The sequence below is a fragment of the Gopherus flavomarginatus genome, chromosome 2, assembly GCF_025201925.1.
Source record: "Gopherus flavomarginatus isolate rGopFla2 chromosome 2, rGopFla2.mat.asm, whole genome shotgun sequence".
Classification (NCBI taxonomy): domain Eukaryota; kingdom Metazoa; phylum Chordata; order Testudines; family Testudinidae; genus Gopherus; species Gopherus flavomarginatus.
Window position 1 is genome coordinate 263,620,201 of NC_066618.1, and position 18,949 is coordinate 263,639,149.

At 40.9% G+C, this 18,949-nt stretch overlaps 1 protein-coding gene across 12 annotated transcripts in view; it reads right to left on the bottom strand.

Annotated features, from left to right (window-relative positions):
• Positions 1 to 18,949, bottom strand: part of UBR5 (ubiquitin protein ligase E3 component n-recognin 5) — a 151,970-nt gene that overhangs the window by 86,346 nt on the left and 46,675 nt on the right. For all 12 annotated transcript variants that reach the window (XM_050940483.1, XM_050940474.1, XM_050940482.1 and 9 more), the window contains 4 exons: positions 14,064 to 14,180; positions 13,870 to 13,980; positions 12,991 to 13,145; positions 7,079 to 7,196 (listed from right to left, as the gene is read on the bottom strand). In XM_050940483.1, coding sequence (XP_050796440.1) covers positions 7,079 to 7,196; positions 12,991 to 13,145; positions 13,870 to 13,980; positions 14,064 to 14,180 — 501 coding nt within the window. The remainder of the gene's footprint in view (positions 1 to 7,078; positions 7,197 to 12,990; positions 13,146 to 13,869; positions 13,981 to 14,063; positions 14,181 to 18,949) is intronic.

Below are 18,949 nucleotides of genomic sequence, written 5' to 3' on the forward strand. Positions count from 1 at the left end.
CAAACTGACCTGGGAGGAACAGGGGGAGTACAAGACCAGCATAACAGGTACACCCCACGGGTTCCAGTACTGGTAATGAGCAGGCCACGGCCAGCGCCACTGCTTCCATGCAGCCGCCACAGGAGGTGCACCAATGGCGATACGCCTTTTATCGGTGAGGGGCTGAACTCCCCTTCCGACTTGGACCACTGCCTTCCTGGTGACCAGGTGGAGCCATAGATGCCTGAGCCTGCCAACAGACCCTCATTGGCGACTGGTAAGGAGAGGGTGAGGATCTGTGCCTTCCCGAAGAGCGGAAGCAGGGAGCTGGAGACTGGTGCCACAACTGGAACAACCCCCCACGGGGGGAGGAGGGGAAGAGAAGAGATGAGATATCGATGCCCGGGAGACCACCCAGATGATGGTGATCTGCACTGTGGTGATCTCTGGTGGAAGGTCCGTCGGCACCATGAATACAGGGATCAGCATCATGATTCAGCATGCCCTGTAGGTAGAGATCTTGACATCAGGGACCTGGGTCTTCTAACTGAGGACCAAGGCTGCACTGCTGAAGTCCTAGACCATGGTGACGGGGATCGACACCTGCAATCCAGGGATGCTCCGCTTCTCCTTTAGATACCGGGACCGTAGCCAATTCTATCACCTGGCTTGGCGTCGGTAGCGCCAACCGGCCTACTTTCTCTTTGGCTGCCAGGCCCACTTCGGGGACACATGGCCCTATGAGTGGCCGAAACCCCCTACCGTTCCCAGGAGTCGGAGGTGGATCCCTAACTGGGCTAGGGGTTCCAACCACAGCGGTACACCCAAGTAGCTCCAGGTCAGGCATGTGGCCTAACAGGTCCTTTGCCCAAAGCCCCTTTTTCCTGCAGTGCCGGTAGGCACTTCGACTTCAGATGTTTCTTAGGCATGGGCAAGGGGGAAATGGTGCCGAGCAGATTCTGGTGCTAGCAATGCTTTGCATGCTAATGCCGAAGCGCCAGGCATGGAGTCCAATCGAGAGGTCTCAGACAGGATGAAGTGTAGCCTCCCAGAGGATATCCCACTCCTTTTGAGTTTGAGGGCAAAAGTATTTGCAAATCCTTCACTTATCCTTTCTGTGGGACTCCCCCAAACATCGCTCGGGGGGTTGTTAATGGGCATCGTCCGGCTGCACGATGAGCATGGGTTAAAGCCTAGAGAATGGAGCATGCCCTGGTCCAAGGCGAAGTCCCCAGCTGGGACTCTAACTTCGAAACTACTACTCTAACACTTAATGGTTTAAGTACCTATCAACTAAATACAAAGGAGACAGAACAATGGACTATAAGAACCACTAACGCTCTTGCCATTTAAGACACAGTGCGCCGACCAAACGTCACTGGCGGTAAGAAGGAAGAGGGGGTATGGTCAGTGGTACCTCATATACCGATGCATGATAGGTACTCAAGGGGGCACCACAGCTAACCCTACAGATACCACTAAGGCAAAAGTATCTGATGACTGTACACATGGGCGCACACACACCTAGAATGGAATCAACATTAGCAAGCTCTCGAAGAAGAACTGATGTTCAGAACTGGACAGCAACGACTCCTATACACTATTACAAAGTTGTACACAGCTGTTAAGAATTGCAGGTGATCCCAACAACATCTATTTGCTTGGGTTTCAGAGAACAGCGTAAAGGGACCTCAGGCCTGGTCTACACAGTGTTTGGATTGACTTATTTTCGTTTTAAAAACCAAAAAAAGAGTAGGTCAGATTCTGAGGTCAGAAGGGATCACTGTGATCATCCAGTCTGATCTCCTGTATGACATAGGTCATAGAACTTCCCCGCAGAATTATTCTTTTTGAACTACAGCATATCAAATTTTAAAAAAAATCCAATCTTGATCTTAAAAATCACCAGTGTTGGAGATTCCACTACAACACTTGATACATTTTTAAGTGAGGGTAATTAGACTCTGAAACAATGACTTATTTCCAGTCTGAATTTGTCTCACTTCAACATCCTACCATTATTATACCTTTGTGTGCTAGAAAGAAGAGTCCATTATCAAATGTCTGTTCCCCACATAGGTAGTTATAGGCTGTGATCAAGTCACTCCTTAGCCTTCCCTTTGTTAAGGTAAACAATAGGGCTGTCCAGCATTAAAAAAATTAATTTCGATTAATCGTGCTGTTAAACAAAAGAACTCTGTGACGTTGCACTCTACATGATTTTATGAAAGTATGCTGATGAGTGTGAATATAATGTAACTAAAATATGCTTCATGCAAAAGGTCTCTTGTAAGGCACCATTACAAAGTTTATAATCTACTGAGTGCGGTCATCCTATTTGTATAAATGTATCACTCTTGTATCTGAAACTAGAAATATAACTCTGAGGGCCTATTGTAATTATGCAAAGTGTGGGCCATTAATGGTGGTTTGGAATCTTGATGGCTCCCATCAACCAGGACAATTGACTGTGGATGGGCTCTGTTTGCAGGCAGGCCTTCCTGTGAGTCAGGCTGGAAGGAATGAAGGCTTGGGGTCTTACAGTGACATGTGATCATGTCACCTGGCTGGAATCCATCTTTAACCTGATGTTTTTCCATTGAGAAGGAGGGCTGGGAACCCAGAGGTACAAGAATTCCTGCCTTATGCAAAAGATATACAAGTGGGTGGCACAAAGGGGGCAGCCATCATGAGAAATCCCCTAGCTACCACCTGAGCTGGAACAAGGGCTGTACCAGAGAAAAGGATTGTGCCCAGACTAGGAAGGCATCTAGACTGTGAAATAAACTTACTGAAACATCTGAGGGCGAGATTTTATCTGTATTCAGTTTTATTATTGTACTAGGCTTAGACTTGCGTGTTTTGTTTTATTCTGCTTGGTAATTCACTTTGTTCTGTCTGCTATTACTTGGAACCACTTAAATACTATTTCCTGTATTTAATAAAAATCACTTTTTACTTATTAACCCAGGAGTATGTATTAATACGGGGGGGGGGAGGGCGGAAGAGCTGTGCATACCTCTCTATCAGTGTTATAGGGGGCAAACAATTTATGAGTTTACCCTGAATAAGTTTTATATGAGTAAAATGGATTTATTTGGGGTTTGGACCCCATTGGGAGTTGGGCATCTGAGTGTTAAAGACAGGAATACTACTTAAGCTGCTTTCAGTTTAAGCCTACAGCTGTTGGAGGACGTGGTTCAGACCTGGGTCTGGGTTTGCAATAGGCTAGCGGGTCTGGCTCAAACCAGGCAGCACTGAAGTCCCAAGCTGGGAGGGCAGGGAAAGCAGGAGCAGAAGTAGTCTTGAACATCAGTTGGGAGCCCTAAGATGGTTTCCATGATTCAACCCATCACAAACACTATTTATATAAATATTTTTGGATGTTTTCCACATTTTCAAATATATTGGTTTCAATTACAATGCAGAATACAAAATGTACAGTGCTCACTTTTATTTTTTATTATAAATACTTGCACTGTAAAAATAAATTAGTATTTTTCAATTCAAGTACTGTAGTGCAATCTCTCCCTCATGGAAGTTGAGCTTACAAATATAGATTTATGTACAAAAAATAACTGCATTCAAAAATAAAAACGCAAAACTTTAGAGCCTACAAGTCCACTCAGTCCTACTTCTTTGTTCAGTCAATTGCTCAGATAAACAAGTTTGTTTACATTTGCAGGAGATATTGTAAACAAGAAGTGGGCAGCATTGTCACCTCAAAGTGAGAACAGGTGTTTGCATGGCACTGTTGTAGCTGGCGTTGAAAGATTCATATGTCCCTTCATGCTTCAACCACCATTCCAGAATACATGCTTCCATGCTGATGATGGGTTCTGCTCAATAACAATCCAAAGAAGTGCAAACAGACGCATGTTCATTTTCATCATCTGAGTCAGAAGCCACCAGCGGAAGGTTGATTTTCTATTTTGGTGGCTCAGGTTCTGGAGTTTCCGCATTTGAGTACTGCTTTTAAAACTTCTGAAAACATGCACCAGATCCCATCCCAATCAGATTTTGGAAGGCACGTCAGATTCTTAAACCTTGGGTTGAGTGCTCTAGCTATCTTTAGAAATCTCACATTGGTACTTTCTACGTGTTTTGTCAAATCTGTAGTGAAAGTGTTCTTGAAAAGAACGTGTGCTGGGTCATCATCAGAGATTGCTATAACATGAAATACATGGCAGAATATGGGGAAAACACACAGCAGGAGACATACAATTCTCCAAGGAGTTCAGTCACAAATTTAATTAACGCATTATTTTTTTAACAAGCGTCATCAGCATGGGTAGCATGTCTTCTGGATTGGTGGCCAAAGCATGAAGGGTCATACAAATGTTTAGCATATCTGGCACGTAAATACCTTGCAATGCCAGTTACAAAAGTGCCATGCGAACGTCTGTTCTCACTTTCAGGTGACATTGTAAATGAGAAGCGGCCAGCATTATCTCCCGTAAATGTAAACAAACTTGTTTCTTTTAGCGATTGGCTGAACAAGAAGTAGGACTGAGTGGACTTATAGACTCTGAAGTTTTACATTGTTACATAACTGCACTCAAAAACGAAACAAACAAAAAAATCTACATTTGTAAGTTGTGCTTTCACAATAAATAGCTTGCACTATGGTATCTGTATGAGGTGAACTGAAAAATACTATTTTCTTTATTGTTTTTACAGTGCAAATATTTAATAAAAATATAAAGTGAGCACTGTACACTTTGTATTCTGTATTGTAATTGAAATCAATATTTGAAAAAGTAGAAAAATATCCAAAATATTTAAGAAATTTCAATTGGTATTTTATTGTTTAACAGTGCAATTAAAATGGCTATTAATCTCGATTGATCTTTTTGAGTTAATCATGAGTTCACTGCAGTTAATCAACAGCTCTAGTAAACAGATTCAAGGACCCAATCTATCACTATAAAACAGGTTTTCTAATCCTTTAACATCATTCACATGACTTTTCTCTGAACCCTCTCCAATTTATCAACCTCCTTCTTGAATTGTGGACATCAAAGCTGGATACTATTCCAGGAGTGGCTGTACCAGTAACAAACACAAAGGCATAACCATCTCATTACTCCTACTCGAGAATCTCCAGTTTATGCATCCAAGGATCATATTTTCCCCTGTGGCCACAGCATTGCATTGGGAGCTCATGTTTAGTTAATTATCCATCATGACCCCCAAATCTTTTTCAGAACCACTGCTTCCCAGGATAGAGTCCCTGATTCCATAAGTATGACTTACATTCTTTGTTCCTAGATGTATGTTTACATTTAGCCACTTAAAACGCATTACTTGTGCTCTGCTTACCAAACAATCCAAGCCTCTTTCTACCAGTGACTTGTCCACGCTCCAAATTTGTGTCATCTGAAAACTCTCAATGATTTTTTGTTTTCTTCCAGATCATTGATGAAAGTGTTAAATAGCATACGGCCAAGGACCGATCCCTGTAGGATTGCCCTGTCCCCCCGAAACAGACATTTGATGATGATTTCCTATTTACAATTACATTTCGAGACCCAGAGTTTGCCAGTTTTTTAATCTATTCAATGTGTATGCCGTATTAATTTTGTGCCCTTCTACTTTTTTAATCCACCTTGCTAAACAAAGTAATAACATCTATACAACCCCTTCACTGGATGTAGTTGTACCGGTATAAAGGTGCCTTATACTGGTATAGCTTATGTGACACGTGATACGTTGGAAACATCAACTATTCAAAGCCTATTGGTAGGGCCCTACTAAATTCATGGGCATGAAAAACGTGTCAGGGACCGTGAAAGCTGGTCTCCTCTGAGAAATGTGGCTATTGTAGGGGGCTCACAGTACTGCAATCCTTACTTCTGTGCTTCCTTCAGAGCTCAGTGTCTGCTGGGCTGGTGCCCAGCTCTGAAAACAGCACCGCCACCAGCAGCAGTGCAGAACTAAGGATGGCAATACCACAATGCCATCCCCAACAATGGCCTTATGACCCCCTCACAGCCTCCTTTTCAGTCAGGACCCCCACCATTACAACACCGGTAACTTTCAGATTTAAATATGCGAAACCACAATATTTAAGATTTTTTAAAATCCTATGACCGTGAAATTTACCAGAATGGACCATGAATTTGGTAGGGCCCTATCTATAGCATTGAGATGTGACAGATGTTATGAGCACATGGAATACTCAAAAACAGCTGCATCAATTTTAAATGTTATTTGTATTCCTGACTCAACAAGTGAACTAAAGGGTTTTTGCAAGAACTGAAGTCACTGAGGAATAATTGATACTAATCCTCACCGGTGAAACAAGACAAGTAACAAATCTGTGGAAGTTTCGCCCCCATCTCCTTCAAGGGAAATAGCATATACTAGTTTGACCTGGTAAGAGGCCTGGGAGATGAACTTGAAACAATATAAAATATCAGCCATGAACAGTCACCACTCACACTCAAACCAAGAACAAACATGAGATTGAACAAGAGAGGCAAGCCCTGCAGAAAAGACCTAATATATATTAGTCCTAGTAGGGTCTCTATGTGGGAGATTAACTGAACAGGCAGTCACCAGACATGCATAAGATGTTTTCTTTGTAATGCTTTTATTCTGAATAAACAGCACTTAGCTTTGTTAGAGCTGTCTGATCACCGGTTAACCCTGTCACTGTCTCTGAAACAGGACTGCAGGTGCTGAACTAAAAAGTCAGACCTGCTGAGATAATCACAATAAATTGCAGAAACCTGCAGCCTAAGTCCCCAGCCTGGGAAGAAAGGATCATGGGATCCCATCCTGAAACAGGTCTTAGGCCTCTATCCGTCACCTAAGTGAGTGCCCTCAAGAGATACCAGAAGGCAGTCAGAGATGCAGTTAACTGGAACTGTGACAGCTTGTTCCTCTAAATTTACAGGAATAAGCTATACCAGCATAACTGAATCGACACATATGGGGTTGCAGCACTTTAACTATACCAGCATAGTAAAAGTGATAACTTTTGTGCACAGACAAGGCTTTAGTATAAATGGAGAATGGCGCCTGATATTTTTGGACAACTGTATCCCTGTCCCACAACACTTAAGACAGCTCACGATACAGTGGTTGTACTTACTTGCGTGCCAACTGTGATATTTGGCATTGAAGAGATGCCAGCACTAGACTTGGGCTTTTTATTTTTTGCTCTGGCCTTTTCTAGCATCTTCTTCCTTTGGCTAAAAGGAACTACTCCCCTAAGGAAAGAAAACAAATTATTAAACCAAGAACTACAAAAGAAGTGTCTTGAGCTTCTCAAGTCTACAACTTAGGGCTTGTCTACATTGGCAAGTTTTGTCGCCAAAAGGCGAGAGTATACACACCACAAAAGACGGTTACTCACCTTTTGTTCTTTGAGATGTGTTGCTCATATCCATACTAGTTAGGTGTGAGCGCGCCGCGTGCACGTTCGTCAGAAGACTTTTTACTCTAGCAACACTCGGTGGGTCGGCTGGGCACCCCCTGGAGTGGCGCCATTATGGCACCGGATATATACCCCAGCCGACCCAGCCACCTTTCAGTTCCTTCTTACCACCTGTGTCAGTCGTTGGAACAGTGGAGTGCGGCTTAGCTGACCTCCACTTCCCTAGCTACTAGTAGTTTCTCCTTCGTTATCCTGTATATAGTTATAATTCTTTTTTATATAGTTAGTGGGGTTCGGAGAGTAGCCCCTTCCCCGCACCGGAGCCCATGCCCGGCTCACTGGGTTTCAAACCGTGCTCAGCCTGCCACAGGCCGATGCCAGCAGGAGATCCGCACGACTCCTGATTGAAGTGCCTCGGGGAATCGCACTTGACAGCTAAGTGCCCCATTTGCAAGGCTTTCAAGCCACGAACAAAAAAGGAGCGGGACATCAGGCTTAAACAGCTCCTTATGGAGGCAGCTCTCACCCCTCCACCTTTGGCACCGAGCGCTGGTCAGCCGGTGAGCAGAAGCGTCTCCGCGGCACCGTACCACACCGGTACACTCAAAGACTCTCGGCACCGGACATCACCGGCACCGAAGTCGGCTCCACGATGCTCCCTCTCCCCGAGGTTGAGGTCCCTCGCCACTGAGAACGCCTCTGGCGTGGACGGCATGGTGAGCTCTACCGTGGCACGCGCCGGGGAGCTAACAGGCGCCGGACTCGACGGCCCTTGTGGGACCGGAATCGACAGTTCTGATTTAGTCGGTGCCACAGCGGGTGATCTGACCTAGGCATACTCTCTGGCTGCGGTGCGGGTGGTGCCGAAGCAGCAGGAGTCTTGGCCTTCCTCAACCTCGGGGAGAGCGAGCGTCTTGGAGCCGACTTCGGTGCCGGCGACATCCGGTGCCTAGAGTCTTTGGGTGTACTGGTGTCGTCCGGTGCCGCGGAGGCGCTTCTGCTCACCGACTGACCAGTGCTCGGTGCGGAAGGTGGAGGGATGAGAGCTGCCTCCATAAGGAGCTGTTTAAACCTGATGTCCTGCTCCTTTTTTGTTCGTGGCTTGAAAGCCTTGCAAATGGGGCACTTAGCTGTCAAGTGCGATTCCCTGAGGCACTTCAATCAGGAGTCATGCGGATCTCCTGCTGGCATCGGCCTGTGGCAGGCCGAGCACGGTTTGAAACCCGGTGAGCCGGGCATGGGCTCCGGCACCGGGTGCGGGGAAGGGGCTACTCTCCGAACCCCACTAACTATATAAAAAAGAATTATAACTATATACAGGATAACGAACGAGAAACTACTAGTAGCTAGGGAAGTGGAGATCAGCTAAGCCGCACTCCACTGTTCCAACGACCGACACGGGTGGTAAAAAGGAACTGAAGGGTGGCTGGGTCGGCTGGGGTATATATCCGGTGCCATAGCGGTGCCACTCCAGGGGGTGCCCAGCCGACCCACCGAGTGTTGCTAGGGTAAAAAGTCTTCCGATGAACATGCACGCGGCGCGCACACACCGAACTGGAATGAATATGAGCAATCACTCGAAAAAGAATGGGACTTTTGTTGCGAAAAACGTCCAGTTTTGGCAATAATATACTTCCACCCCATGAGACTTTTGTCTTTTCCCCTCCCTTTATTGTCGACAAAGAGCCAGTGCAGACATTGCTGATTGTTTTGTTAACAGAACCAGCTTCCGCCAGTATCCCACAATGCCTCCCTGACAGCTCTGCTCAGTGTTTTGATCTCTGCTGCTCTGATGGCATACATCACTCCCCTTTCAAAGCTCCTGAAAGTATCTGTGTGCTGCTCCATTTGGGGAACAAAGAGCAAATCACTGGAATGCTCTTGTTCTGCCCTGCACTAGGAACACAGCAGCAGGCAGACTGCTGCTGCAGGGGGAGGGGAACAGAGCTGCTATGCTGCTGCTCTCCACAGCTGAGGGGGCTGTGGGAGAACTTGGAGAAAATCCCAAGATGTGGGGTGATCAGCTCTTCCTTCCCACAACACTGCATTGTGGGATACATACCCACAGTGCATTGATCGTCCTGTCGATGATGGTGTCCCCAGTGTGGACACGATCTGTCGACAGAGTAGCAAATACCCTTTGGCGATTTTTGTTTTTGTCAACTTTTGGGTGTCGACATAAGTTCTGTCAACAAAACTGGGTAGTGTAGACAAGCCCTTAAATGGAAGGCATGGTAAAACAACTCTGCCAAAAGCCCTCAGCCATCCCATATTCATTCCATCTCAAAAACACTCTTATATCAAAATGCTCACTTTATAAATATTTTTTTTCTCAACTGCCTGTACTGAACTCAACACGCTATTTAGAAATCTAAATTTTTTGTCCTGCTTTCTATACCACAATATAGAATCTAGACTCAAACTCACTTTGCAATTCTGCTAAAGAAACAAGGAAGAAACACCACTTGCAGCGCATTCAATGTTTAATGCAGATATAATTTGCACTATACAGAGATACAGTCAGGAAAAAGGGGCCAATTTCAAGTCATCTGATCATAATGGCATTTTGGATCTAGCTCAACAAAAGAACAAAGGTGAAGCTGTTTAAATATATTTTAAAATACTACATTGTCACACCAGCCTGACAACACAGCAGATGGAAGATGTGCAGCCATTCAAGAGATTGAGGATGAGAAGCAATTACAATATTCTCTCCACTGGAACTCTATGTAAACACCACAAGAGCTTTTTGCACATGGGTTCTTAGTGCTCTACTCTGTACTCAGTTCCAGGATCAGCTCTGGATAGTAGTAAGGATACATGCACCAAGGGTAAATCAGGTAACAAGTACAACTTGAATCAATTTTCTTGAAATGCAAAAACAACTAACTAGCTAATACCAACTCTCTTTGGCAATCAGTCTCTAAACATATTGAGGCTGTCCTCACCATGACTGCAACAATTCCCAAAGCCTTCTCTTTACTGGAGAAAAGAGTGGTGTTGGGAGACTATTTCTTTTTAAAGCAGGTTAAACAACACTTTGTCCTGGTGTGGCCATGGCCTCAGTGTAATTTCCAAATCATCATATTTTTTCCTCATCTAGATACTTCCCCCCCCCAACTGAGTTAGATTGATGCAGCTACAACGCAAATGAAAATCCTAACACCCTTACCTTGATTTTAGCAAGTCAAGTTACAACCTCAGACTATAAAGCTAGAGGTGGTTAACTGTGTTTACCCAGGGGTAGGCAACCTATGGCACGCATGCCAAAGGCGGCACGCGAGCTGATTTTAAGTTGCACTCACACTGCTTGGGTCCTGGCCACTGGTCTGGGGGGCTTTGTATTTTAATTTAATTTTAAATGAAGCTTCTTAAACATTTTTAAAACCTTTTTTTTTTTTTTTTTTTTACTTTACATACAACAATAGTTTAGTTATATATTATAGACTTATAGAAAGAGACCTTCTAAAAACGTTAAAATGTATGACTGGCACACGAAGTCTTAAATTAGAGTGAATAAATTAAGACTAGGCACACCATGTCCAAAAGGTTGCTGACCCCTGGTGTACACTGAAACAAAGTGTGGTTTTCGAACAGCGTTAAGCCAATTTTATTTAGATAACATGATTTACATAGAAGACACCTTTTTACCATAGCCTAGCCACAGTATAAACAGCAGGGGATGCGCTCTCTACCATGCCTGTCCGCAATTCTGATTTTTTTTTTTTGGAAAAAGAATTATGATTAATAGATACTCATGTCTACATAATCAGATGGCAAATACATGACTATCAATATTCAAGTTAAACATACCTAACTAGTGATAGGCCCTGCAAGATAATTAAATTTGTAGTTAATTTTTCAATAGTATAACAATCTCTTAAATACAATGGGCTGATTATTCAAAAAAGGTAAGAAGGCATGCAAAAGTTTCCAGTATTCAGGTCCCCCCAAAGTTGTGGTTTACTGGTTGCCATACTGAATGATGCTCTAGAATGAACCATGTTCGCGATGACATTACTAAACAGTTGGTTTTACAATCAAGAAAAAAAAAAATCAGTAAGTTGTGATTTCTACTACCGCTCTGCCCTAAATTTCAAAATTAGGAGTAACACCCAGTTTCCTCATATATCTGGCTGTGATTTTGTTTGGGGAGTATTTGCTAAAGATTGACCAGAAGTCAATCAGAAAGATATTTAGAATCTCAAATTTTCAGTGCTTGCAAGTAATTGGTCAGTGAACATTTAACCCCACTATAACAAAAGCTACTTGAGATCCCTACCACCATAAGCAAGTCTTGCTTAGATTTTGCATAACTCTTGAGTGAAGCACAGATAAAACAGGGTGAGCACTGAAAATGGCACTGATATGCATGTCAACTCATTGTAACTAGAAATGTATTTTCATTTTTTTACATGCTTGGAAAAATCAACTTCTACCTTTTTATGTCCGGAAAACTTGACATTTTAAAAACTCAATGAAGTTTTACAAATAGAAATCTTTTAACAATGTTTCAGCAATTTATGGGGGGTTATTTCATCCAAATTTTCAGCATGCATTTAAGCCAGCAATATAGTTTGTGAATCAGACTGAATAACATTCTAGCCACAGAGCCCTATGGGAGAAAAAATGACAGCATACACAGGTAAGTTTGTTTTCTATATTATTTGAAAAGGCCTGAAAAATATATTAAAACTTTGTAAAACTATGTAAAACCAGGGGAAAACACTCAGCCAACAAGCATTTATTTTCCCTATAAGAACAACTCTATTATCTGGATTGGCAGATGACAACCCAACTTGACAAGACAATTTTCTTCATTATCTATATTGCAGTCTCAGTCTAATGTCCTAAATTTTGTAGCTCGTAGCAAGGCTGTCATAATCTACGCAGTCAGTCATCGGACTCCAATGATGAAAGTATATCTTTATAGGCGTATCTAGAGTCTTGACACCTTAGTCAGTGGCACCTCTTTGTATTATATAGCTGTTCCTCAGCTACAATACAATAATGGTATCAGTTTCACAGCACAATTAGCAAAACCAGTCTTCTCTATAATCATTTCTTTATCAACTTTCCTATCACTATCCCATCTGAATACTAATGGATTTAACTTCAAGGTATCACAGTATCCCATTTTACAAAATTAAAAAAAAAAGAATTTCAATTACACCTCTACTCCGATATAACGCGGCCCGATACAACACGAATTCGGATATAATGTGGTAAAGCAGTGCTCCAGGGGGGCAGGGCTGCGCACTCCGGTGGATCAGAGCAAGTTCGATATAACGCGGTTTCACCTAAAACGCAGTAAGATTTTTTGGCTCCCAAAGACAGCATTATATTGAGGTAGAGGTGTACTTCCTCAAAGTCACACAGGAAGTTTGTGGTAGAGCTAGGAATAAACCCCAGATCTCTTGATTCCAGCCAGGTCCAATGCTTTCCTCTTTTGTAATCAGAGTGTGCAATAATACAAAAACTTCCCTCAAGGATAGTATAAGCCACGAAACCGGAGTGACAGAACTTCATCACTAGAACTATAACATGAAGTTTCCTTGCAGTGCACGTCATTATAATGGGTTTGCAGATATGTTTGGACTAATATATTCAATACCATATATACTTACCACCAGTACAAGTTGTTCTCTAGCTGAGCACAGGTATAAAGAGCGCAACAATGTAATGAAACTATCCGTTCTCCCTGCAGCTCTGAGTATGTCTGTGCAGTATGTTCCAATTTAGAAGCTACAGAGCTTAAAGTTTCATCCACCCAGGTAGCAACCTAAAAGGAAGAGGAGGGAAAAAAAACAACACTGCATCCTAAACAAACTCCTTACATTTTTCAGGATAATCAGTTTGGGAAAAGTATCAACACCCCAACCTTTACTCCAGTTTTAGAACTGGTCTTTTAAAGTTCTGATCTATCTAGATAACTTTCCCTTCCAGTTCTGGTCTCAGACAGAAAATGAAAGTACCAAAACACTGAAAGGGTACTGCTGTCAAAGGATTTCATCAAATGTGGATATGTAACCAAACCGCACTTGAACCGTATACCTTTTAGGATGCATCTATTATTGGTCAAAACAAACTTACTGTTTGTATAATCTGTTTTACTGTATTTGGAGCTCAAATATCTTTAACTCCATTCCAGAATTAGGCCTCTCTAACCTTAGATTTCAGTGCAGCAGAAAATTTAAAGTTTTTGGTAATTTGATAAGATGGACAGCCCTTCATTCCTGGAGGTTGGACTACCTTTTAATCTTTGCTCACAGAAAGACCTCAGAACTGCTTTTGATTTAAATTCCTATAGTACAAAATAAGACAATTATGAAAGCTGAACCCGTCAATAAAGATTATTCAATATGATCTTTATAATTAAATTAATTTATACTACTGACTTATAGCTGCAGACTTTGGTTTACTTATTCTTCATAGAGCAAAACAGTGGCTGAAAACCCCCCAAAAGTTTAATCATGAACTCAACAACAAAGAAAAGAATCTCATACCTTGTTATTTTCTGTGGCTACAGTTGCTCTGATACTATTTGCAGAAAGGAGCACTATCTTTTCATTGGTTAACCCCAAAAACATTGCTCGTGGATGATGTAATGAAGGATTCTTTGAAAGCATAAAAGAGGTTATTTTATAAAAATTCATACTTATAGAATTATTTTAATGATAGATTTAAGGATGTACAGTACCTGTGCATTTCTATAAGGCTCTGATTCACTCCATTTCCACTGATAAAGTTCCCCTTTACTGCTAACTGCCACAAGCTCAGAATACAGAGCTCCAATAGAAATAAACTTTGTTCCATCCTACAAATGAAAAAGATAATATCTAAAATGGCAGTGCTATAAACTAAAACCTTTTGAGTAACAGCAGATTTTAATAAACAAAAAATGTCAAGTTTGCAAAACAGAGCTTATAATGGTTACTGAAATTTTAATCAAGACATCTGTACTATTAGAGTTCCATTGAATTTAAAATTCGGTAGTAAAAAAATTATCTAATGTGTTGCCTGAAGCTGATCATGCTTTCAGAAACAAATAATGAAATATTCAAGATATCTTATTCAGGGACTTGTTTTCCTTCAGTTCAGTAATATCACAATTTGCCAATCACATTAAAAAAAATTCAATTCACAGCCACAGAATATTTATGACCGTGTGGTTTTTGGCTTAAAGATACAAAAGGAAGGATATTTAAATGTTACAGATAAGTGTCCTATTAGGGGCAGAATTTATCAGTTTGGAAAAGTCCCATTTCCATGTGGAAATTTTTGCACCCATTACTGTTATCAATGACTACTAAAAATATAACTACAAGATTTGAGAAAAATATATTTGAAGTCTCTTTTACATTATACATTTGACAGCACTTTTGTGGACACTCAATTACATTTTTGGTGATGGAAAGTGCCTTTTTTCACACCCTGCTGGAGTATGGTGATGAGTAACAGGAAGAGAGCTGAATGGACAACAAGCAGTAGGCAGATGTGCGCACACATAAAAGGGGAGCTGGAAACAAGGCTGGGCATGAGCATTTTTGTTATTGCTCTCATCGCCTCTGAGCCTCTCTGTATGTCTGTCTGCACCTGTATTTATTTTTAAAGTTTTTTCTTTTTAATTCAAAATATATCATTTAAAGGGTGATCAAGAATTTTTTTTTAAGATAATAAATTAACACACATCCAAGTTGTCAGTGTTCCCTTAATTTTAAAATTCTATTAGGGTCTCAGTACCACAACCCAGTATGTGCACCTTTACATACTATTATTCTAAGGTGGCACTCTTACCCGGTTTAGGCCCCATTTTCTTTAGTTTGTCAAGGCTCCCTCTTTTGGGACTGAAATTTTCATGTTCTGTCTCATCCCTGATAATTTTTATTTGTATTTTAAGTTTAAGTTTCAGCAAAATATGTTTGGCTATTTTTAAATTACACAAGCATGGCTGGAGAGGGAGGGAAATGGGACAAGATACACTATCTTATCAATTTTTTTTTGTTAAAAGTCAAAATATTTTAAGCAAGAAAACATACTTGATTTTTACATAGCTCAAGGTGTAAGGTTCAAGACACCAGAAGAAAGACATTCAGCAGTTTTAAAGTAATAGACATTTTAGGACTTGGATCCTGCAGTCAAAGCCACATAGGTAGACTTCTGTGTCCACATGGATCCCCAGTGTCTTGAAAGCAAACTCCATGCAGATAAAGAAGACCTGCCTATGCAGATCTGACTACAGAATCAGGGCCTTAATTTATCAATTTCATGCACAGGATTGTAGAATTTAAAAAACAGTGGGATTTCAGTTCAGTTCCAGATAGTCTTCCAACTTTAAAATTAAGATGAATTTTCTTTGACTTTAGCTTGTTTGGCAAAACTAAGGTTTTAAACAGTAAACCTCGTTTGGGGTTTTTTTTGGAGGAGGGGGTTGGCATTTTGGGGACAGGTTGATTTTGTTATTAAATTGGTTCTGATGGCTTAAAATTACAAATGTTTTAAAACCAGTTCCTCAACTGGAAAATCAGTTCTTCCAAAAATTGTGAAGATCGTCCCATTAAGAAATGGCTCAATTTTAGCAGGCAAACTGAGTAGCTCAGATTTCTCTCTCTCTGTCTCTCTCAAAAGAATTTCCCCCCCTCCCTAAAGTGCAAATACAACAATAAGGATGAGGGAGTGAGAGGTTAAGGCTGGATATTAAAGCCTTCACACTTCCCCTTTTTGCATATTCTTTAAAAGTTGTATCTTTATAGTATTATACACATTTAGGAATACATAAATATAAATAAAAAGTGCATTCTGCAAGATGTATACAATATGTATAGTAATATACTATTATGTAACACAGATTCAGCACATAATCTGATCTTTTTTTCCTGTTATATGAAAAACCAAAAATTCTTCCAAAAGATCAGGTGGTTTCTTTCACTGGATACTGATTGCAAATCAATTGCCATGTTGTGAGTTCCTAGATCCATTTAGGTTCTAGTAGTTTAAAAAAAGACTAGTACTTTTTTTTGCCCCCAGAACATTCAAGCATATTAAATTGCCAGAGGAATTGTTTATAAAAACGCAAGTGTATAAAATGAGCACTGATCAACAATACACTCATCTTCATAACTCATCTCTAATTTTGCACATTGTTCCTCAAAGGATTTTAAAACATTCATTAGGAAAGAAATGTCTAAAACGTGTTTTGTGATGTGCCCTTACACACACAGTAACATGGTATAATGATGTCATTATAAATGTTTCATCTACATTTTATAAAATATTCCAAGGTTTAGAGACCTTCAAGATATGTGTGTATGTGTATTTTTATTATTATATATATATACACACACATATATACGTACACATATATATATATATACACACACACACACACACACACACACACACACACACACTTTGGATTTAAACACTCATGTTGTGGCTAGAGAGGTCACCATATTATGTAGGTTAGACCCAGAACCAGACAACGGAACTTTTAAATGTACATTTTTTTTTAATGTAGGCTTCCTAAAATGTTTATGGATAGTCTTCATTCACATGAAACAAAAAACCATGAGAGCTATTTATCTGATATCATTACAAAAATTGTTTAAAATAAGATACAATTTCATATAGATTGCTATTTAATAGTTACATTTATAAACAGAGGCTCAAATATCCACTCCAAGATGACTCTGGATTAATGAAATATTACATGCTATGTTGACTTAAGATAAGCTTCCTCAAAAATAGTAAATAAGTTTCACCTTCGTGATAACTGTATTAAAAACAAGACAAGACATTTACAACAGCTGAGTGTGAAGTATTTACTAGAATATGCATATGAACTGTGAGCAGTAAATGTTTATTACTAGTTAAAGATTCATTTTACAAATTCATCTTATACAGCAACACCAAAATATGTTAAGGTATTATTCAGTAACAAATTTAACTAGGAAGTATATACATATAGCATTATATGAGAGGATATAACATGAATTATAGTGTTCTTCATACAGAAAAGAGCAACCCAAGAACAACTAGATAGATGGTGAGTTACTATCACTGCTACTGAATGGCTACCAGAGTGCCGCAGAGAAAAATAATTCCATTTACTAGAGGATTTGGGTATTCTAAAAGTTGCTTTTGCTCGGATTTGGAATGAAAACAGAAAACTCTGAAATTCTCTGCAAAATGGAAAGCCCTGGGGTCCCCAGCCCAGGGACATTCTGATCAGCTGACTGCCCAGGAGCTGTGGACTCAACACCTGGGAGCCTGGGCTGCCAAGGAGCCATACCACTCAGAACTTCCATGCTCCCTGTCAGCCCACCTCTGAGCTCTAGAGGAGCAAGCAGCCTAGAAGCTTTGCTTCATGGTAACCCAACAGATGAGATTTAAAGGGGAGACCTGGTTCCTCATCAGGCAGACTGCTGAGGAGCCATGTGGGTAAGCTGGCAGGAAAACAGATAGGATTCCATTGGAATCCTGCTTGCATCTCATAAAAAATGAATAGTCTCTAATTTAGATGAATTAGCATTCTCTGACTGAAACACACTCCACTGGCAAATTTCCAACCACCCCGATAGCTATGAATTAGGTACACCTTATATTCATTACCCTGTCACCTTTACTCCCTATACCCCAGCCTATGCCTTCACTCACTATACCCCAGTCTGCTTATTTGTCTCATCCATCTGTTATGTCCTGTCTTTTATACTGCAAGCTCCCTGAATGAGGGACTCAAGTTTATTAAAAGATTGAACAACTAAACAGAATGGAATACCAACTCATTGTGGCCTTCAGGTGCTACTGCAATACAAATGTAAGTAATAAAAAAATAATAAATTAGGCCTGTACGGAATCCCAGTGATTTTATATTATTTGCTAAATATTTTGTCTATATGAGCTACATGACTTTCTTCATACTACTGTTAAGACAAGTCAGAGGGCCAAAAGCACTGATCTAACAATTTAGAGTTACATATTTAGGTTGTACTTTAGAATTCCAGGCATGGGTTGAACAGTACTTATTCAAACATGAACAGTTTTTCCAAGTATCCACAGTGTTCAGCCTGAGTATCAGGATGGAGGAAGTGGTAGTCAAGGTCAGCAGATAGAGATGGAAAGTGACAAATCTCTACAAGCTCTTTACCGCTTGCCTGGCAAGAGGGCAAATAAACCAGAGAAGTGGGAAGCCCAAAAATACATTAAAAGAACTGCTGAGTCAGGAAGACAGGAGAGAATGGGTAAAGGAAGAAGAAAGACAAATTGCAGACTGACATAGAGCTGTTGAATTGCCTAGAAGCAGCCAGTCGGCAGGAACACTCTCAACCTTGTGGAATCTAACGGGGCCTCAATTAACGCAATTTTTTGAGTGGGAGCCAAGGTTGACTTTGCGCTGTTTAAAATGAGTCCCAGACAGTCGAGCAAATGCAACATGGTGTCGACATGGGTGAAAAGCTCCTCTCTGGAGCCACCTTCAGCAACCACTAGTAAAATGTCCACCTGTTTGTGCATGTTCTCTTGGAAGAGCTCTGCTTGGATGCCCATGGATGCAACTACGTGACATAAAAGAATAGAACTATGAACCAG